Here is a 23,356-nt window from a genome sequence, read left to right as displayed (position 1 = left end):
AAATTTGATTTTATTTAATGTAAAACAGATCACAAACAATATGACACTGTAACTAAAATGCATCAAACGCTGATTGCAGTAAATAGGTGTGAAATTGATTTTACAACGAAGGAAAACAAGGTAATGCATTTAGTATGTTGGCATGTATAGATAGAAACAGAGTTACTGCATGGATTTAAACAAATTAAAAGTAATTTTAAGCACAATAAGAACGTATAAGCTTAAAACAAGATTTAACATATGGTTCAACAGTTTGCAAAATCTAAAAATAAAACTACTGCAAACGATATAAATTTTTTTACAGTGGTCTGTTAAAGCACCAATGTGCAAGTTTTACTGTATTATGGCAGTAACAAACGAAACGGTGCAAAATAAAATCTTTATTGGAATGCAACATTATTTGGTAATATGTTAATGACTAATCTACCCATGGCAACAAACTTACAAATATGTGCAAATGTATATTGTTAATTGAAGGAAACACATAGAGCACCCAACTTTCGAGTAATGAAGACGGTAGGACATTGAAGCTGAACAACTAAGTTAGGAGGAATGAAGAATATGGTATCAAACGTTACTTCTTTCTAAACGCCACTTGTCATCGGCTTAAGGTGCACACTTTCGTAGTTTGGTTGCTTCTAGAAATGTGAAAAGATTGTGGTCAAGTTTTTATCAATGATAATTTACATTTAATCGATTATCTACATGGTACATAACTTAATGTAATACATATATACCAAACGTGTTTTATTATTTTTTTGACAAACAAACCTTTCCAAGAAATTTAGATTTCTTTTTTTGAAAAATGACCTCGTCACTCTGACCATCATCATTATCAGATTCAGTGTCACTGATAGCACAGCTATCTACAGCGGGTAATTCTCCACCATTTTGATCACTTTTTGAATTTATAACAAGGCGGTGGTACTTATACTCCAATCTGTTGAAAGATAACTAATTAGTTATTCTAATTCAGAGGGGTCTTATGGTGCATAAATGAATATTTAGGCCTATTTTGGTCGGATGTTGCTGGGATAAAAATTTACGATGTTACAGATATTAAATGTTGAATATGAAATATTTTAAACTTTAATATTTTCAATTTTTTTCTTTCTATGGCATTATAAGGTTTGTAGAACTGTCGTGTTAAAATTTAGTTTTCTGAATTGGACAAGTCACATGTGTTTAATAATTACCGCGATCGGTTATGAATATTAACATAAACGCGTCGCCTCAATATTTACTGCGTCATGTGTGGCATCGTTGGAGAAGTTTGATCAAGAGCTACATGAATTTGTTAGTCTCTTGACGCGTAAATGATTTTTTGGAAATAATGGCAAATATTCATATTTTATTTAATTGGGAAAATATAGACCATTCTGAGGCGAAATTTTTTTGAAAAAATTTAATACAAAATTTTGTATTTGCCAAATTTTTTTCTGAAAGCTTGTGCTTGTTAGCTTCTGGTGGCTAGCGGAACCTAGCTTTGTTACATCAAAACACTAAGCTGAGCTTGTAAAAAAACCCAATAGAATTTGTTCTCACTTATAATACCACATTACCAGTATTGTTTTTGTTATAATTATGCGTTACAGGGAACTTTCAAATAAAACCAATGTAGCCCTTTGTTTTCAACCTTTATATTCTAATTTAGCCGCCAATATTAACTGTTGCATGCCCATGTTCCATACAAAATACTCTATTATTTCCAAAAAAGCGTTATAAGAATGAACATTAATATGACTTTTACTGCCCCTAAACGTATTATTTATTGTAGGTTAAGCAGTACTTTTAAAGTAACCACAACTAAAAAGCAAACATTTTTTATTTTAGACTGACAATATATTTTACAACCTACTAAATTTGTTTTTTTGTGTGAACTGTTATTTCAACCGGTTTATATTTACCAGATTGAGAATTTAATTACATGGAAAAACTTTTTTAAACAAACTATAGATAGATTCCTAATGGTTATTTACAATGAACTATGCTACTTTTGTTTGTGGTGGTCTTGAATTTAACTGATGTCATATGTCTCAGAAATGAAACTTCTCCATAAATGAAATAATAATACCTTTTAGCTAAATGAATTACTTAGTCTGTCTGCAACTGTTTTTACTTGTTTTAGCCACAAACTTTAATAGCTATAAATTTAGTAAATATGTATAAAAAATGTATGCCTATTTACTTTTTGCTCTTTTTCCAAAGTCGGCAAGATACAAAAGCTAAAATCAAAAGCAAGATAATGGCGACAAAACTTCCAAGTTCAATATAGATCTTAATATCTCTACAAGGCTCTTCACTTCGTGTTGGTAACTGAACACCTCCTGTGCATCTTTTTGGATATTTTTTCCAAACGTACTTGGTCACCTAACAAAAAAATTTCATACTTGGATATTTTAAATCTTAATTAACCGGTGGTTTGGAACAATCTTTCACTACAAAACAAACATAACCAAAAATATTTATTCACCTGTTTTCCCCCTGTACAAGCTCCTTTAATAGCATCATAATCCCATTCAGTGCAGATTGGACATGCATTAAGACTTTTCCAAAGAAAGTGAAAACTGCAACCATCACAAGTTCCATCAGGACATTCACTGCAACAAACCGGACATTTAAATGTGTAAAGACAAAAAACCCTAATAACACTATTGTGAACTGTCACAAGAGTGCACTGCTAAGTGGTCACCCAGGTGTTACAGAGTAAGAAAAGCCTCAGTAATGATAATTGTTTACTTATTAGATTTGTAATCGATCATTCCTTTATCTTTGTGGTCATACAGTTTAGTTAAGTATCATGTGGTATCCAAGGAGCTATGCTTTGCAGTACTACAGTTTGCTGGTGTTTTATTTAGGTTACTTCTTACTTACATATATTACTATGTTTATCATGTCATTTGGCATAATATGTTTGTTATACTTATTAACATTATTCTTTTGATTGGACTATGGTATAAGTTACTTTACTCAAAGCAAAGTAAGTAAAGTAATACTTTGTTTATGAATAAACTGGATAACAAGTTATAGGGATAAGGTTTATGGGCATAATTAAGTTGTGTCAATTTGCAATACTATGTGGTACTCACTAAATTGATGTTAGCTTTAATTTGTGACTATATCTTTGCAAACCCCAAAGACATATATACAAGAAAACTATTATACCTGGGCATTTCAATTTTCCCTGAAAAATCTAAGGTGGTTGGATCACAACGAAGATATACATAAGTATGTTGACCATTTGGGCACTCTGGGACGTCTTCAGAGTTTCTACAACAATACAAAATGTAATATGCAAAATCTTATAATATAGTGAGGATATAAATACCTGGGCATACTGATAGAAGTTTGTACCAGTCTATATATTATTTAAGGCAGCATTGTCGAAACTAAGACCAGCTGATCAATTAGAGTATTTGAAGAAGAGTAAGAGATCTTCAGATGCTTTAACATTAGGAAATATTCTTAATCTATAGCCAGAGTATCGAATTTGAAGTTCACAGGCTGATTGTTTTATATGGTCAAATACAACATGAAGCAACTTTTTATATGTCCAGGAATGTATTATGTGATCATTCAATACTTAAGCATATCAGATAAATAGGTACCCAAGTTATTTTAAGGCTCTTTCATCCTTATTTTATTTTTTTTATTTATCAGATTGTATTCACAATAAAAGAAAATGTCTCATTAAATATAAAATGTTGGAAAAAAAATAATACTATCTTTTCAATATGTTTAACCACTATGTGAAATAGAGGGGTTTTTAATTTCTTGTTTTCACTGTGAAGGCATTATATTGCAGCAAAAGCCTTTGGAAAATAATATTTCACTGCTTTGTAGGGTTCTGGTTTAAAAAAATGCTTTAAATAGTATGTGGGGTTTATTTTACATGGAAATTGTATTTTAAATTTTATTAATTTCATAAAAAAGCACTTTGCATATTATTGCAAAATAATTGTAAGACAGTAGTGTTTTGAATTTCTCAAGTGGTTCTTGGTATTTTGCAATTAGTATTTGTTATTCAGTCACAAAGAAATCACAAAAAAATTACAAAATAAGTACTTACAAGTTAAGCATTTCTAGGTGTTCAGCAATGCCTGTATTAGCCTATTGATTGACGTCACATTCTTTTAAACAAGAAAACCTAACATTTTTTTGACATAATATTGCTTCTGCATAGACTGGGAAATGTCATACTTTTGCATTTGTAATGCAAAGTGTTGCAACATCTGCAAATTAACTCATAGGCTTTGCTATGGTCATCAACAAAATTATTTTAAATTTCTCGTTTAAAAACTCACTGAGTGGTTTATATAATCCAGGGACGGCAAACACCTTAATCCTTACAAAATGCACAAGTGGACCATAATATAAATATATGCTAATTTTACGCGAAACTTTGCTGCTGCGTCATTTTAAGTGTTATTGTCTGGGTTGGTAATTCAAGGTTTTTGTACGATTTCTAAATTTGTATTCCATGAATATTAATAACGTATGGGAATACAGGAATTCAGCAAAAAGCTTTTTAGCATGGTTTAACCAGGGTTCTGCGAGCTCTTAATTTCCTATAAAGGATAGCCCCTTTACGTTTTACAGGGATGAACAAACAGATTTTATTTGTCTGCTTTTCTGCACACATTTATTGAAGTCCAGTTAAGGTAGACCTACTCTTCAACACTAAAACACTTTTGCACGACCCATAGTTGGGCAGCCTATCTAGCAAAAAATTGTTTTTTACATTTATTATTACCTGAAAATGATTGATAACACTTCTGAATTTCTAGAGAGACAAGAGGGTCATTAAAATTTGTGGTGGGTCACTTTGTGGTTAGTGAAAACGGGTTCAGGTTCGCCATCCCTGATATAGTCATACAGTTTAGCAGCATTTTTTAAAACCGATATTTTCCGAAGGCTAAAAAGCAATCTACCACTAACATGTTTAGCTTGAATAGGTTGTTGCTGCCAGGTATTGTTTAAATTGGTAAATTTTTCTTACAGGAAAATTTTATAAAGTACCAAAGTTTCAATCGCCTATTCAGGCAATCTTTTTCAGAGCGATATAATTGCAATTGCAACTATAGGCGAAAAATATATGTATACTAGACAAACAATAAAGGAAAAAGAACAATGGACTACATATTAAATCATGAGGCGCAAAAAAAGATGAACACCTGATAACCGGACAATGCTAAAATCATGGCTTCAGCTTTCTAAAGTGCGCTACTACACAGAAAACGCCATAAAGGTACAAGAAAAGTGTCTTGCTTAAGGCTGGTTCACACTAGACACGTCTAGCGTTAACGTAAAACGTTTTTAAAAAACGCTTTCAGTTAGAAGCGAGGAAATTTGCTGTTAACGCTGGCAACGCGTTATGTGTGAACTGGACGATGTTAGATGCCAGACGCTAGACGTTAACGCGTCTAGTGTGAACCAGCCTTTATGTATCGCCCATGATTCTAGAAAGGCCCTGGCGATGGTAGTCTAAGGCTCGGGTGGCTTGCCGTGCTTTATCAACTTAAAAATCCTCTGTTTTAACCTATTATACACAGGCATAATTTTCAGCATTGAATATATTGTTGATTTTGAATATTTTAAGATGATACGTTTCTAAACTTTGTGTTATACTTGTATCTGTTAGTGACTTTATAGAGAATCAGCAGGAAAAATGTACTGATGACTTCTAATTAAACATGCATATTACTAAACAACAGGATTAAAACTTTCTACCTATTTTTTTGCTGGCACGCTCTTAATTTATTGCAATTTTATCGGATGCCATATCCAACAGGGTGGGCAGAGGGAGTCTGGAGGTATCAGGTTATACCTTATTAATTTGTTTTAAAGAGGTTTTATAACCTGCAAAATACCAAAAACCACTTGATTTCCGGAACTCAAGAAAAAATGTAATTCACATTCCGAAAGACAACATTTTTTATACCAGCACCCTTAAAATTGGGATATTACTGCACAATAGTCTCATTGTGATAAAAGATCAATTCTGCTTTTCAATTAATTTTTGAGTTTTTGTTGTTGTTATAAGTATGAAGGCAATCTAAGAACATTCTGGCCTCTTAAGCAATGACCCTTTATTGGTGGAGAATGTCAGCTAAAATAAATACAGGAAATAATGTGTTTTGTTTTAAAAAAAATAAAGACCTGCTTTATTAATATACATGTAGGCTTTGATCTAGAAAAGCTAAACTTACACCATATGATATATAACATCATCCAAGTCCTGATTTGTTTCAAATGGCAAAGATCTATTCATGAGGGAAGTCTGTGTAACCTCAAGTAAAATGTCTGCAACAACTGTAGGTTTTGAGTGGACATTCACCTTATCACCTAATCACAAATATTAGTGGCAACTTTGTTAAAAAAAAACACAGAAAAGCATATGATACAAACCTGTATTACTTAAAACATCACTGGCTGTGGATTGACAAACCATTGCTTTGACATTATGGGAATGTTCTTTTCCCAAAACTGAGTTCACTGATGAAATATTTTGTAAACATTCTGCCACACCTATTCCCTAAAATGTAACATAACTTTTCCTCAAACTTTCTCTATTTGTAATGTACAACGTCTGTAAATATTGTTTTTTTGTTACATATACACACAACATGAAACAGATCAAACCTGGTTGTTGCAAATGTTAAACTTAAAAACATGATTATATCTCCTTCCCGAACTTGTAAAACTTGGCAAAGAATGGGCAACTTTAGGGGTTGATAAATTGGCAAAGTTGTAACGATGATTGTTCTGTTAAAAAAAATATTAAGTACAAAATAACATTTTTGATAAACAAATTTCAGAACACATACTATTATTGATGAATATAAGCAATCACTTTCACATTGACTTTGTTTTAAATTGCTTTTAGTGCCATTTCCACAAACTTTACAACCCAGTCTGTCTTCTTGTAGTATTGTATTTTCTGGGCATTTTTTGCAGCTATGAGTTGATGTTTCAACAAAAGAGCCAACTGGACAAGGTATGCAATTTTCTTCAACTGCAAAAAACTTAAGGTAACTTTATGATTTCAATATAATACTCAATTAGAAGTTATAACTGAAGTTCAGCACAAAGTCATATATGTTCTCAAACTTGATATCACAATTTCAATATTTTTGGTTTATATTTGCTAAGTGTTTTTAAACCGTTTGCTTGTTCAGCAGAACATGGCAAGCAAGTGTCAGCATAACCATCAACAGTATTTGTGACATTGACAATATAAATCCGGGCAACATCATTTTCTCCCTGCAAAACTTTCACTAATTAGAACTACATCAAAGTGTGACATCTAATACACAAATATAAATACCATTCGACTTTGCTGAAATGCCCATGTATAGGAAACCTTTGTTGGATCTGTGTTAGTGTGTATATATGTTTGTTTCGGTTGTGAACCTCTCCAACTTTCTATTACTGTTGTTCCTGTATTCTGATCCTAATCAGACACCATTTTGTAATATTAAATATACACATTCCATGCATATTATAATGGACATACCTTCATGAAGTAGAATTGACAGTCACCTTTACATTCTAACTGAAATGCAAATGTAACTTTTCCCCATTGTCCTGAAGATTGATAAAATCCATTTACATGAAGAACCAATATAAGATAGGCATCTTCTGCTTTTGACCTTCTTGTTTGAATCTCATCACCAGCCGGAAACCATCCCTTTAAATAACAGTCAAAGCTATAGTGTAAAAATGTAGTACAAAATAATTAAAATTCAAAGATACCTGATTGGTTGTACAGTGCTTGTTGAAACTAATGCAAGATGTCTTCATGTTAGAAGGCAAATTGTCCCACCAAACATACCAAAACCCATATCGTGGTGAAGTGTTAGCCATACATTGTGTACAATCTGCAAATTACAAGAAGCATATCTGGTAAATGATTTAATATATCTTTGCTTTAAAGCGATTGTTGCATCCAAGACATATTGCCTTGCAGGCTTACTTGATGAACCATCAGAATAGAAGTTTTTAGGACAAGCAACACATCCATTAGTTGAAGAAGAATAGCCGGGATTGCATGGAGCACAAGCCTTTTTCTTGCCAGACTCAGGAAGTTTAACAGAACCATCTAGAGTATCCAGGCAAACTTTTGGTTCAATCCACTCAAACATAACTTTAGTCTAAATAAAAAACAAACATATATACAAATTACACCAGCATAAAAATAATTAACATAGACAAAGTTCACATAAATCAAAAAAATTCCTACATGTGGTTATTTATTTAATTAACATTCATTTCAAAATTTAACATGGAATTACTAATTACAAAATTTTGCCAACACTGTTGTAAACCAAGTGGAGTGTGAAAGATTTCAGAAAAATGTGAGAAATTAAATTATATAAAATTTTGTCTTTTTTTATCAAAATGGTTATGGGGTCATAAAAAGTCGTCACTACAGCCAGGGCTAGGGAGCCAGAGCCTCAAAACTTTAAATTCCTTAATTAAAACCTACTAAACAGTTTAGTGTGGTAAATAGAACGTAGCCGGTGCTGAAGCAACTTGTATAAAAATTAACGCTACAGAGCCGGAGCTAGAGCCATTGGATATAAGTTTAGTGACTGGGGATCTGAAGCCCATGCTATTGCATGTGTTTGGTGGCTCCGGAGCTCCGGAGCCAATGGTGTTTTATTGTGGCTCCCCAGCCAATGGTGTTTTACTGTGGCTCCCATAAGATGAAATCATAGTAAGGAGTGCGCTCAACACTTTCTCCATGTAATTGTTAAATATACTGTCACTACATAACAAAAACCAAAAAAACGGATTTTTATTGTGCTTTTCATATCATAGATAATGTAATTATTATTTTTAATACTTGGCAAAGAATAGCATACTTATAAATTACCATAAAGCTGTCATCGCAAGGAGAATGAGTAGCAAAATAATCCTTGTCTGTGCAGGCAGGACGTTCAAGACAGGTGCTTGCTGCTTGCAGAGAGTATTGAGTTTCTTTGTCACATGGAGTGCATGACACTGCCCCAGTGTTGCTTATTGTATTCACTGGACAAACATCACACCAGTGAGAAGCATTTGAGGGAGCATGAAACCCAGGGCGGCATTTGTGACATTCCGTTGTATAAGAGACACCTAAAAAGTCCAATGTCAGCAACACATGCTAAGAATTGGAATGTTTTTAGACAAAGTGCTGACATTCCACTCAAAAAACAATATTGTTGTATCTTGGGTCAGCTTTTTTCATGGATATGCATGTCAAATTTATTTTTAAAAACTTGATATCGAAATGATGTTGCAACCCAGTCTAAACAGCATTTTAAAGTATAAATTATGTACTCTAGTTTTCAATAGACAATAGACATGCTTTAATTCAAACTTGCCATTTGCATAGTACAAATAAGCGTAACCTTAGACCAGCGGTTCTTAACAGGGGGGCGTGCCACTAGGGGAGCAATTCTAAGTGGGGCGCGAGCTCGACTTCAATATTTTAACTTTTTGCAGTGATTTTAATGGTTTCGTTTTGGTTAGGAATAATTCCTACATACAAACTCTGTTTTTTGCCAACTTTAACATTAAAACTGCAAAATTTTTTTTACAAATTCCATGCTATCACCGCCCTATTAAATTAACTTATAGACAAACGATAAAAGCTATCGCCCTTTCGGACTATTTTTCATCCATATTTTATATATGATAACAGGCTATAGCAACAGGGGGAGTCGAACTTTTTTGGTGCGAAACTATATTGTTTTTGCAATATTGCCGTTGTATTGTGTGTTGTTACATCTTTTGAAACACGATAACGCAATGTTTAATATTTGCGCTTGACATTTTTTGCGCTCGACATCATACAACTCTTACAACTGTGGAGTCAATGCCCTCGCAACACGTTTGTCAAAATCAGCTCGATAAAATCAATGTGTCGAGCTCGCGCAATTTGTTGTGTGCCCAATGCGAAACGCCTCTTCGGTTGCAGTTTAGCCAATTCGACCAAATAAAACTCAAATTTTTTCGCGCTTCACGCGACCAACAACACCCTTCACTATTTTCCTGTTTTCTCAGTGATATTTAATTGCAAAATGTCGAAATATTTTCATAGGGGGGCGCAAGGCATGAGAAAATTACCAAAGGGGGCGCGGCTGAAAAAAGGTTAATAACCACTGCCTTAGACAGTAAAGTGGAGAAAACTAGCGGTTCCCATTACCGAATATAAACAGGAGAATTAGATACCTTGCAAGGATCCAATACTCTACTTTGAGCTTTTCACTTCAAACACATGTGCCTGACTTTATACCTACATATTCTGAACTTTCCAGTTGTATTCAACTAAACTAGGAACATTTATTTTATATATAACTGAAACAAAAGCCAATAAAAGTTTAATACGAAAAAATCATTACCTAACAATGTTACTGGGATACAAAAATTAAAAAAAAGTTTTAGCTTATTTTCTTATCTTGCCTACATCCAACACTTGTTTCCATTTGTACACTTTTGCACAAAAAATATCTTGGCTGAAACATCACCCAGTGACCATTTTTCTGCCACAATGTATATGCAAGAAATACCTGTAATTTCAATTTCTTTTAGTTTTGCAGGATTAACTTGTTTCCTGGTGCCCATCATGATACCAGTTGTCTTCCATATCAAAACATGTGTTCCTGCATCTAATGACACCTTCCAAGATTCCCAGCCAGTTCCGGAAGCATTTAAAAAGGTGTTTTTTCTGGTTTCATGTGATGTCTGACATAAACTGCTTTGCACCTGTTATGAAACAATTTCAAGCTTTCAAACAGGTAGTATTCTTATAAAGTGTTATACTTGGGGGGAAATATCAAACACACATTAGCGGCAAACAGTCAAAGGACAACAGGATCTTTGCAGTTTTGTAATTAAGGCTACATATTTCCGAACACCAAAAGTGCAAAAAAACATAGCACATTTGATGAAATTTATATATACCAAATGTGTAACACCACATAGTTCAATGCCTAGGCATAAGTAAAACTATTATGCCATTTGAAAAAGTATGTTCGCGCTATTTAGCCCTCTGGCAAAGATGTTACGATTTCTGTAACTTTACATTGTGGTTATATGTTAATTGCTTCATTCATTTTTCATAATTATGGGACATATCAAGAGGCTAGCAAATTCACACAGACACACGGATGCCAAGTTTGGGGTGCTTAGGGTGCTGCAAGGCCCCTTAGCACAGGGTTTCTCAACCGTGGCCCTCGGCCCCCCTGGGGGGCCACAGAGCGGTGATTGGGGGGCCACATAACTGTCAAGCTAGGTCATGGTATTACAAAACTTCTGCAGTTTATCTCAGGTAATTAGAACCGATATAATTTATTCGTTTTATCGTGGAAGTTTGGATTAACGCCACCTATCGCTGGGGCGAAACAATTACAGTGCTGCTTTGAATGCAGACGGATAACCTTTCGCCTTTTTTTAGGTGTCTGTCAAATAGTTTCAAAACTCATTAGGATTTGCAATTCTGGATTCGTTACTCTAGATTTAAAACCTATTATTGTAATATATCTTTGGATTCAAGGCCTACTTAGCAGATCCCTACTCGTCAGTTTAACATTCTAGAATTATTGCTAGAAGTATAATGGGTAGTTTATCGCGGAAAAGTTCAAACCTTTGATTGGCGTGAAAACGTCAGGCGTTATAAAACACATACTTTCACTTTCATGACTGCAATGAAGCTGCAACATAATAACAAAAGTAATAGCTCCAGTTTTTTGTGTCTATTGGAGAAACTTAAGTGAAATAACAGATTTGTCAATTTATTAGAAAGTATAAGTAAGTTTATTTGTTTGACTTCGTTTAATCGTTGTTTGATACTGACGTGGAGAAGAAAAACAAGTGAAAACACGTAAATGCAATGCTGGGTATTTTTTATAAGCAGGGGGCCATGATGGTTGAGAGCCTATTAAAGGGGGCCACAAAGCATAAAAGGTTGAGAACCACTGCCTTGGCATATACTTGGGATGCTCAGCATACCTGAATTAATGTGAAATACTGAATATTTGTTCAATGTATGCAGATTGCAACTCTGACAATTAGTAAAAGCTATTTAGTATTTGTTTCATGATGCCATTCAGCGAACTACCTGCCTAGCAAATAGACTATTACTTCTAAAGAGTTTAGGAAATTAATATGAACCTTCACAATTATATCATAAAGACCTTTGTTCAATAAAACGAAGCAGATTGGACCATTTACAAGCATTCCCCAAAATGTGAAACACAATATTTTTCGCATTTATTACCCAACAAAAGTATTGAATACCAAAACTTCTCTAATATCACCCACATATAAAATCATTTTTAGCAGGCATTTAGTTCTGTTATGCTTAATGCAAAATTTTGAGCAACCCTGCGAAAAACAAGTCAGAGTCTATGCACGGCCATATATAGTAGATATAACATAATATGCAATAGTGATAAAGAGCCCACAGCATGATGGATTGTTTCAGTTTGTTTAATCATGCAATATTCAGGTAGCCTTTAGGAATTATTGCACAAGTTTATTGAAGTTATAACTGATTTACATTGCCATTACAAGACTATAAGTCCTTACTGGTTAGAGTTAAATGGGAAAATACTTTGTTTAACCAGGGCATTGCCGATATTGCGCTTTATACAGCTTTTAAAAACGTTTAAATATAAGGTGCATGGAAATTTTGTCAATTTAACTTGTGAGTTCCATAAAAGTTAACAGATGCCAAACATATAGTTAATATAGTTGACCTTCTGTTTTTAAGGACACTTTCTGTTTAAAAATAATGAAATACAATATAAAAACACATACACGAATAGAAGAACTAAAACCAGTGGTGAAGCCAGGAGGTGTTTGGAACCTCCCCTTTTTGTAAGTGATATTATCATTTTTTTGTTCGTTTTTGTTAGGGTTTAAGCACTGTCGAAAGCGGCAACTTTTTTAATGTAATTGTGTAACACATCTTAAGCTAATGTAAAACCAAACAAACGCAAAACTATATTTTTCGTCTCTTGTTTGTTTTGGTCACTAAGCATGCTGTAAAAACACCTGGGGATACTCAAAATCAACCAGCAAACATCTGGCATAGTATAATTGTATAGGACACCTTACTTTAGTAAAATAATAAAGACACCTTACTTACATAAAAGTGAAACATCATATTGTTGTCCGAAAGTTGATATTTGAATGAGACATACCCATCTTTCTTCAAATTAACTGAGTAGCTTAAAGAACTTGTACAATCGTCATCATTGGAAATAATATATTGACCAGATGGCTTCCACAAGGAACTAATATATTCAAAATCAAGGATGAAAAATATTTGTGTATTATATCAAAAATTTCAGAACAGACTGGCCACTTACGAACTACAATTGTTGACTTTTGACAAATAACCATATTGTGAAAAAGTTATAGATTCTGAATTAAGCATGAATCCTTCTGGTAGGTTAGTCCAATCGTCAAATCTAATACCACTGCCTAAAGAATATGTTCCTGGTGGACAGACTTCACAATACTGTGTTTCCAAATCCAGATAAGAACCAGCAGGGCAAGCAAAACCTTAAAATAAATGTCACGATTTGAAAACAAGTAAATGGCAATGTTTTCCTATACAATTTGCAAACATTTTTATAGGTCCCTTAAAAAAAATAGAAAAAATACATTAATCGGTTAGTTTAGATAGGAATAATAAAATATCTAGGATGTATCACAGGCAATAAGACCAAAATAGGACTAATACCTAATATTATAACGTATAAATCAGAATAAGTCCTAATTCCATGGAAATAAGACTCAAATAGCAAGAATCAGCCTATACAACCTTTTACCTAACCCCAACCCCCACCCTTATTTACATCATTAACTCCCATAAAAAATTGAACTCAACCCATTTTCTAACCCCATCCATTTAGGGATGTTCAAAGTAGATATCTGATCCTTAGATTCGAATCCTATTTTGCTGTTTATATAGGGTAATTGGAACCGATACAATTATTCTTTTTATTGAAACAAGTTTCTATAACCACACAGATAACATGTTTTGAATTAAACTTTGTAGTGGGGCCAGAACAATCATAGTATTTAATTTAAAAGTATCCATGTAGTGCAGTGGTTCTCAACCTTTTTGTACTCGTGGCCCCTTTTTGATGCTTTTAGATAGTCGCAGACCCTTACAAAATTCTGGTGTATTATCTGCAGTTAGTTGTTTTTAATAGTTCCATGTATCTGCCTAGTGCACCCTTGTGTTGAGTGAAGTAACACACAACACCAAATTACTTTATGACACGTTTATTTCAATGTGAATTCTGCTAGTGCATTTCCGTAGCAAGTCTTGAAATGCGTGTTTGTGTTTTTGACAAATGCTAGACTGGTCAAAAAGGTCTGACCAATGTAATTTTTGCTTACGATAGTAACACTCAATGCGATTTACAACATTGTGATCTTATCACTTATCACGATTGTGAATAAGCAATAAGCATATTTTCCAAGTGTTAATTGATTTAATAAAGGTATATTTAGAAGGTTATGCGGACCCCCTAAAAACGGAACCACTGATGTAGTGCAATCATCAGTTTTTTGGAAAGCTGCCAGTTACTTCCCAAAAACCTTTGCCTTATTATCAAGTGTCAATCAAATGTTATTGGGTGAGCGGCTAACATGTAACGCCAGGTGCAGGTGCAGAGATTTTGCAATTTCGTTTTGCAATAATCAATTGTAAAATGTGTGAAGTACGCTACAGGGTTGCTACAGGGTTACTCAAGGTCAACTTTACGTCAATAATCAGTGAGGTTCCTAATTGTGCCTAATTGGTCACGCTAACGCATTACTTGCAGTAGTAACTTTGTATTCTTTGCTGCATAAGGTTTGTGACAGATCAGTTTGTAGTAGTAAACTAAAGCACTTCAATGTCATATATAACTCACTGAATTTGCAAGCATCATTGGTCAACAGATTCAGTTGGTCAACAGATTCAGTTAGTCAGCAATGGCTTCTGGCGAGGGTTTAAAATTGTTATAATTTCAAATTAAGAAAAAATAATGGATCTCAATCCACCAAACATTACAACGTTTAAAAAACTTTTTTTGGAAAAAAACAAACAAACAATTTCACACCTTATGAGGATTAAGTTTGGTGTTGTTTTCACACATTTTGTGGTGTTTAACAAACTTTCTATTAGCAAACTTTCTACTTATAAGTCTCACTACATAAGCGGTGAGCGCGTTAAAAAGCGAGCCAAAGTGGATAGATACACACATGAGCGTAGGGTGGCATTTTAAAGGGGGGTGTCACACAATCAACCAGGCAATACCGACAAGTAGGGGGCTGTCAGTGGGGTTAAAACACTGCACAATCCCCAAAATTTTTTTGCGTTTTGTGTATTGCAGACGCTTAAAACATTGATTATTAGGTGCGGTGCAGTGTTCCCGCTAAGCGCATTTTTTTGCAAAAATTTTTTATTTTGCGCAAAATTTTGGGCACTCTTTTATTTTTTATTTTTGCTTGCACAATTCTGTGAAAAAAAAGTGCGCAAGCAAAAATAAAAAATAAAAGTTGTTCTCTTACTTGAATTCGACCTCCATTCGTCTCCTGAAGTCCACATTACCACTATTTTGCAAAGATTATTACATATAATACCTTATGTACCCCATTTTTGCTTCACGAAAGTTTCAAAAAAGCGCCCAAATTAGTTTTATTCGAGCTTCATATGGAACAAAAAGTGCCCAAATTAGTTTTATTCGAGCTCCGTACGGAACAAAAACTGTCCAAATTAGTTTTATTGGAACTACATACGGACAAAAAAGTGCCCAAATTAGTTTTATTTGAGCTTCGTATGGAACAAAAAGTGCCCAAATTAGTTTTATTCAAGCTACGTACGACCAAAAAAGTGCCCAAATTAATTTTATTCGAGCTACATACGACCAAAAAATGCCCAAATTAGTTGTATTCAAGCTTCGAATGGAACAAAAATTGCCCACATTAGTTTTATTCGAGCTACGTACAACCAAAAAAGTGCCCAAATTAGTTTTATTCCAGCTACGTACAATCAAAAAAAGTGCCCAAATTTATTTTATTTGAGCTACCTACGACCAAAAAAGTGCCCAAAATAGTTTTATTCGAGCTACGTACGATTAAAAAAGTGCACAAATTTATTTTATTTGAGCTACGTACGACCAAAAAAGTACCCAAATTAGTTTTATTCGAGCTACGTACGGACTCCAAAGTGCCCAAATTATAGTTTTATTCGAGCTACGTACGATCAAAAAAGTGCCCAAATTTATTTTATTTGAGCTACCTACAACCAATAAAGTGCTCAAAATAGTATTATTCAAGCCACGTACGACCAAAAAAGGGGCCAAAATAGTATTATTGGAGCTATGTACGAATAAAAAGTGTCCTAATTAGTTTGCTTTGAAATATACGTGCGAAAAAAGTGGTTCTTAACTAGGGGAGGTGCTCCCACTAAATTAGAGCGCCGGCAAATTCTCAAGGCGTCGCAAATACTGCTATAAATATTTTATGCTTTGTGTAGTAATATCTATGGTTACATGTTACACCTTCTGCCTATATTCGGTGTCTTATGCTTTACTTTGAAATTACACACATGTGTAGTTTCACCTGATCCGTAAGAAATTAGTGCAGTTCTAAGCAAAAACGTCTACGACAATTGGGGCATCCAAGGGAAGGAGAGTCTGACTTTTAAACCTTGAGGTAGCGGCAATTTACACTAATTGGATCTTTAGGTAAACTTCCAGCAGAGATAAATAAAAATTATTGGCTGAAAACTCATACAAAACACTATGAGATACATTTAATATAACTTGACTCACCCGAACCCAACGATAACGCAACTCAAATAATGTGCGTTGATTTAATAATTATTTAAACGCTGGGAAAAAGCCCAAACTCGGGTGGGCATAAGATAATTTCTCGCCCAAGTTATATAGGATTGTTACGTCACATATTGATGTATTGGGACCGAAAGCGTTTATGTAATTTATTAAATCAACGCACATTATTTGGGTTAACGCGCGAATCTTTCATTTTAGAAGTTTATTTTGTCCTAATTTTGAGATATATTTTAGCTCAAGATATCTGTGGTTAGCACAGTATGTTTTGTGTTATAAGAAAGTACTTGCTTTATATTAAAAACTTGCGTCGTAATTAGGGATGTTCAAAGTAGAATCCCAAGGTATTCTAGAATAATAGGTTTCGAATCTAGAATAACGAATCCAGAATAGCGAATCCTAGTATATTTTTATTAAATTATTTAACCTCGATTTTGTTTGGGGAAGGAATTAATCTTAATTTACCCAAAAGGGCCCACAATCACAGCAATAAATCGCCCAAACAATTTTCTAACATGTGTATATTATAATAAAAAAAATCTCCCATATGTTTAACATTCTTAACAACTGTCATTTGAAGCAGTTGTGTAAACTGTAATATGTCAACTGTCCAGGTTGTTGCCAAAACTTATATTTTTGCCAATAGTGAGTACAATGCAACACTGCACACAGAAGTCTTAAGCAATTCGGTCCTGTTTTTTCAAGCATTGTTGGGTATTAGGGCTTATTTTTTTACTAACGTGATCTGTAATGCAGTCAAATAATGTACTGCAAAGAAATACAAAGTTACTATTGACTTAACGAATTGTTGACAATTACACTGCGCATAACTGCATAACCTCGCTGAACATTGGCCTAAAGTTGACCTTAAGTAACCCTATAGCGCATTTTGTGGACGGCCAGAACGTTGTACAACGGAATGTTACTTTTGCAACTTATCGGCTTTAGGAAAATTGCGCACTCCACACCAGACGTTACACGTTAGCCCAATAATGCTTGATTGACACTTAATTATTAGACGAACGTTATCGCCAGACGCGGTAACTGGTCGCCTGAAAAAACGCTGACACTGCACTACCAGGTTACATTTAAAGCAAGCTCTGTAAATTGGTCGCCGCAGCGACAGGCCAACTTACCACACGCGTTTGTACAATTAGGCGCAACGATCGGCGGTAAAACATTAAATTATATCGGTTCCAATTACCCGAAATAAATGGCAGAATTGGATTCGATATTCTACTTTGAGCATCCCTAGTCGTAATAGCTTTAAACTTTTTCAAACAAAATTATTACAATAATCTGCGATATGCTTTTATTTGCAAAAAATAACTTTTCATGCTTTTTGAATGCTTAAAAGGTTAGGACTTTCCGTAGATAAAACTTTCAGGCTCATTGTTTTGGCAAAACAGTGTACAATGCAAATTATAATATACCCCCAAAAAGCAAAGTTGCATGTTGTGTCAACTAAAGGAGTAGGTTAAATTTATGTCAATATAAACAGGAAAGACGCGAAGGCAATTTTTTTTTATTTAAAGTTATCAACTTAAGAAACATGCGTAACCCGTTTAAAAGTTAAAAATGCTTACTTCTAAAACCGCTGCACTACGCGCGATAATTACGTTTACCATTGGGCGAATACACCGCGCTACGCTTAACTAAGTCTGCCACACAAACTACCAAGCGAAATCGCGTCTCAAGCGAGCGCAATAACTGCAAATTGAGAGAAATTTTTTTATGTCTGGGAGAAATTAATTAAGATTATTCGACGCCTCTCGTGCTCTCCCGCGCATATTGCTCCTCTCTATTGCAACAAAAACATCCGTCCGACAAAGCAAGCAAAAAAGAATTACAGATTATATTAAAGTTCCAAACTTATTATTAGGACTTGAAATTCGCGGATATTAACAGACTAAAAATAGTGAAGACCAAAAAAAAAGGTCTTCCGAGTATCTAATTTGGGCACTTTTTCGTTGAAATTTTTTGGCAATGTGCGCACTTCTTTTCGGCTTGTGCGCAAAATTTTGGGCACCTGCGCACATGGTAAAAAATTAGAGGGAAGACTGGGTGCGTGAGACTCAGCAAAATTGTCTCCTCGACACGAGAAAAATGCACATGATTTCAATTGCGCATGAAACACTATGATTTACGGTGTCACAATAGCCAATTTTATGTTTGAATCACATTTAAAAGTCGTTAAACTGACGTCAATTTGCTGTTTGTGAAACAAACAATGTTTGGACGAATTGCTGATTGTATGAAGCGTAACTTCAAAATCGCAGATTTTTATAAAACTATCCCATGAGATGCTATACAAAAAAAATATAGATATAGTGCTACAAATAAATTGTATATCTCAACAAAATGAAACAAATAGTGCTGCTGAGTTCAAGATTATAATGGATTAAGCTTGACTGAATTTTAGCCATTAGGTGCACATTAAGTAGGTCATATGAATCCATCCGTTTTGGCTTGCTCATGTAAAGAGGCCTAACTTTAATGAAAATTTTGTTAGTGCTAGTGTTTTCAGAATGATGTAGCGAATTTTTTTTCGGTAAATCTGTTGATGTCAAAAAAACTTTTGTATTCCAAAAATCTAGCAACTTAGTAGCTGGTTGCACCTAAGTTAAAAATTACTAAATTGTTAGTGCATCGTTTAATGAAGACACAACTGACCACAAATTGCTCGCATTTTTACCCATTCGAAAAAAATACTTTGTAAATAGAAAGTTATCTAGTGATAATGTTTCCAGGAAGACAAAGCGACTTTTTTAGTATTTCAACATATTAATTAACCAAAAATGTTAGTGCCTTGTTTCATGAAGACACAAATGACCATCAATTGGTCACATTTTACCAACTCGAAAATTGAAGTTAATCCAAGACAGACCTGTCGTCGATAAATCATGCAGGATTACTGCTGTACGAAAATGTATGTTCGCTTCTTTCAAGCTACCATTTTTTCCCTTATCTGACGATTTACTGTTGTAGATGGAATGATATTGCCCGTTACAACAAAGACGGCCTTATGTTTTTTTTAGACTGAGGCTAATTAAAACGTTTAACCAAGCGACCTGCTTCGAAGAGCGCTTGACGCTAATAAATGTGGACCGGATATTAAATTATACCAAAAAAATTGAGAACGATATATTAATTTTGTATATAATTACATGGTTTCTATTGTTGACAGGTCATTTCACCAATTAATGTTTTTTTCTATATCTTGCTTTGATATTACTTGGCTCAATGACAAGCAAACATTTTAAGAAAATTACCATAACGGCAGTGATTAGGAGGTGGCAGAAAAAAAAACAGCAACGGGTTTTCAATGCCACTATGTCGGCTGAAAAATGAGCCAGAAAACCAAGGAAATTTGTGCAAAAAAAATTTAAAAAAAAATTAATTTTTTAATGTGAGGATTTCGAATTAAGCACTAGTTAGTGTTGAGCACATAAGTACATTTTATTTGTTCATCCATACAGGCAAATAAACATGCAGATTTGTCGGACAAAAACAGTGTAACACTCAGAAATAGTAAGGCAGGTTAAATTGTCAAAAAACACTTTTTATGACGGAAATACGCAGAAATGGTGTTGGTATTTTTGGTGAGTGTTATTTCCTCCAGGCGATTGTTGATTATGTAAATACTCGCCCAACAGGCAAAGACGAATTATAATTCAAAGGCGATCTAGCTATAATTGCAATAATTTAAAAAATTATGAGAAATCGGTGCGTAATGTATCACATCGTTTTTAATTGAAATAACTTAAAAAATTAACCAAATATTAATGCTATTATTTGACGCTAATAATAATCCTGGTTTGAGCTTTCATATTCGCTTGACTTATCTACAGATGCAATAGTGTGAGGGTAAAAAAACATGTACATCGAGACGAGCAGAGCAATTAACACTAAAGGTTTAAAAGAAAACCCAAAGAATTTGGCCAAAAAATGCACCAGAAGTCTGATATTATTTTGCCGGCCTAAACTATACAACCAATTTTTACCAAAATCATGGGCAAAAATGTTCATGCTTTACATCACGATTAACCAGCGTATTTCTCCAAGTAATTACTAGCCCAGATTTTGATTGTTTTTATATACAACTGGGTGAGTGCGTGCGTCGGCGCTTGCGTGTGTGCCACACCATTTATACTAAAAATGCCTTTCGGAGTTTTTATTTTTAGTTCTATAGCTTCCATGTAAATAACTTCATACATTACAGTCTAAGCACAACTTTCCCCAATGTGACAGCATTTTGACATGTGTGTTATCTTAGCAAGATTCGTGTAAAAATGCTTTTATAAACAATGTTAGTCAATAGAATTTAAAGACATACCACAATCTTTTCCTCTTTTGGGGGCGATTGGATTGACAATTTTACATGTATTTGGGGATTTTGGTACTTGAACTCTCCATCTTCCTTCTTCGGCGTCACATTCAGTGTAAGTAAAACCAATTTCTTTCTAAAAATAGGAACAAATAGTTCACCAAATATTGGTCAAGTTTCTAAAAGCATAAATGCATGTAACAGAATATTACAACCCAAAATTATTTAGTGAAAGTTTTAAAACAACATGAAGTCACATTATTGCAAATATTGAATTTTTACCTGGGTACATTCAGGAAGATCACATAATGTTGTATGAAACATGCATAAACTTGTCAGGAAATACACAACATATAGTGTCATAACTTATTTGCTACACGAAAACCCTAGAAACAAACAACAGAGTTCATAAGGGCTGTACATGTTTTTTGTTTATTCTAATTATTCAATTTGTAGTTTGATTGAGACTATAAAAAAAGCACTTTGAAAATATATTAAACTAACATTCCGACAATATTTACGTTAAAATGCTGAGGCAGTTTGTTTTTTTACAATATAATGTAGTCTAGCAGCACAGTAGTCACTGGTCGGTATCCACTTTTTTAATTACAGGTATTATTTTGTTGTGGATATTAGTAATTCTTTTGGGGCGCTGGTCTATATCCTAACACATTTTTTTACAGTAACAAAACGAGTTGTCAAAATTAAAATTGCAATAAATAAATAAATATGGGAGGTTACAAATATTATAATAATACACAACCCACCCGCCCAAACGCTAACTAGCACCCTAACCCAAAAATGTTAGCAAAATAACCCCCTGGACGAAAATGTGTGATAGGATCCTAGAATCTAGACCAGCGCCCCGAATTTAATATACAGCCATATTAACACCTAATTGTTGAGCTTTCTCGCTGATTTTTTCAGTATAAACTATAAAGCATACTCTTTAAAATGAGCTATCGCTTGTAGTTAAAACAGTGGGGCTATGCTTTTAAGATCCAATCAAAAATTCACCCGATTCATCAGAAATTAGTGCACTGCTAAGCAAAAAGGTCTATGGCAATTAGGGCATTCAGTGGCAGAAAAGTCTGACTTTTAGACCTTAAGGTATTGGACAATGCACTAATTGGACCTTTAGATAAACCCCCGGCGTAGCGCAGATAAGTTGAAAATAATCGGTGAAAATTCACTAAAGATAACAAGAAGTGTGAGATAGAATTAATAGCACTTGACCCACCCTAACACAAACCCGAGCCCAAATAATGTGCGTTAATGTAATAATTATTTGAACGCTTGGGAAAAAGCCCAAACTCGGGTGGGCGTAAGATAATTTGCATCAAAGTTATATAGGATTTTTACGTCACGAATTGGTGTATTGGGACCAAAAGCGTTTATATAATTATTAAATCAACCCATATTATTTAGGTTAGGGTGCTGGTGAAGGGTACGTATTGTTATTTGTTGGTATTATTCGAACTTAATGTTTTATAACAACTTATTGACGTGGCCAAACCGCAGACCTCTCACCATTAAACATTTGACCGTGTCTATAAACAAATAACACGGAGATGCTTCGATGTGTACAAAAGCTGTGGGCATTAAGCCAAGCGATGCTAACAAAACTTAACCAACTGAAATAATGTAACGGACAGAAAGTACTATGCTGGATTGTTAGTACTGTACCATGGACCTTAAGCTATTCCTGCCAGTTGATTGCCGTTCTGATGTTTTTCAATAAACTCAGATCCGTTTAATACCTTGCTGTGGCTAAGCTGTTAAAACACGCAACCTTTCAAGCAACCTTCGATCAACCTTAACAAACGGAGCCAGACTCAATCATAGCAGAAACTAGGGCGCTGGTCTAGAATCCTACCACAGTTCTAAAATCAACGCACAAAATTTGAGTTAGGGTGCGGGTTAGCGTTCGGGTGTGGGTGGGTCAAGTATTATTATATTCTTTGTTTAATAATAATACTTGACCCACCTTAACCCAAACGCTAACCCGCACCCTAACCCAAATGGTGTTTCGTTGTGGTAGGATTCTAGACCAGCGCCGAAACTAGCACCAGCTTCAAATTCAATCAGTTCTAGCCCTGCACTGGTTAGCATTTGGGCTCGGGTTACAAGTATTATTAAATTTAATCTTCTTAAGCAGATTTGTTAAGTCAAATTAGTGCATTGT

At 34.3% G+C, this 23,356-nt stretch overlaps 1 protein-coding gene across 1 annotated transcript; it reads right to left on the bottom strand.

The window, feature by feature from the left end:
* LOC146138143 (endosome/lysosome-associated apoptosis and autophagy regulator family member 2-like) lies at positions 1–21,559 on the bottom strand. The gene is made up of 20 exons (XM_083393172.1): positions 21,454–21,559; positions 21,181–21,307; positions 13,362–13,557; positions 13,139–13,286; positions 10,557–10,752; positions 8,879–9,120; positions 7,976–8,153; positions 7,756–7,880; positions 7,517–7,690; positions 7,328–7,453; positions 7,164–7,263; positions 6,828–7,015; positions 6,643–6,765; positions 6,409–6,535; positions 6,210–6,345; positions 3,166–3,270; positions 2,474–2,600; positions 2,189–2,370; positions 772–940; positions 1–638 (listed from the first exon to the last, which is right to left on the bottom strand). The coding sequence occupies exons 1-20, from the start codon at positions 21,532–21,534 to the stop codon at positions 585–587; spliced, it is 2,904 nt and encodes a 967-aa protein (XP_083249298.1). The 5' UTR covers positions 21,535–21,559; the 3' UTR covers positions 1–584.
* Positions 21,560–23,356: the final 1,797 nt, after the last annotated feature.

Source organism: Ascidiella aspersa, chromosome 7 (genome assembly GCF_963924565.1).
Source record: "Ascidiella aspersa chromosome 7, kaAscAspe10.2, whole genome shotgun sequence".
Taxonomy (NCBI): domain Eukaryota; kingdom Metazoa; phylum Chordata; class Ascidiacea; order Phlebobranchia; family Ascidiidae; genus Ascidiella; species Ascidiella aspersa.
This window is presented reverse-complemented; position numbering and strand designations above follow the sequence as displayed.

What these genes read in the sequence shown, in the direction of transcription:
- LOC146138143 (XM_083393172.1), bottom strand. Translation starts at nt 21,534, where the DNA reads ATGACACTATATGTTGTGTATTTCCTGACAAGTTTATGCATGTTTCAT. An exon ending in TGATGTTTTAAGTAATACAG is followed by an intron (nt 6,346 to 6,408) that starts GTTTGTATCATA and finishes ATTTGTGATTAG; the next exon opens with GTGATAAGGTGAATGTCCAC. An exon ending in GGGAAAATTGAAATGCCCAG is followed by an intron (nt 2,601 to 3,165) that starts GTATAATAGTTT and finishes GGTTTGTTGCAG; the next exon opens with TGAATGTCCTGATGGAACTT.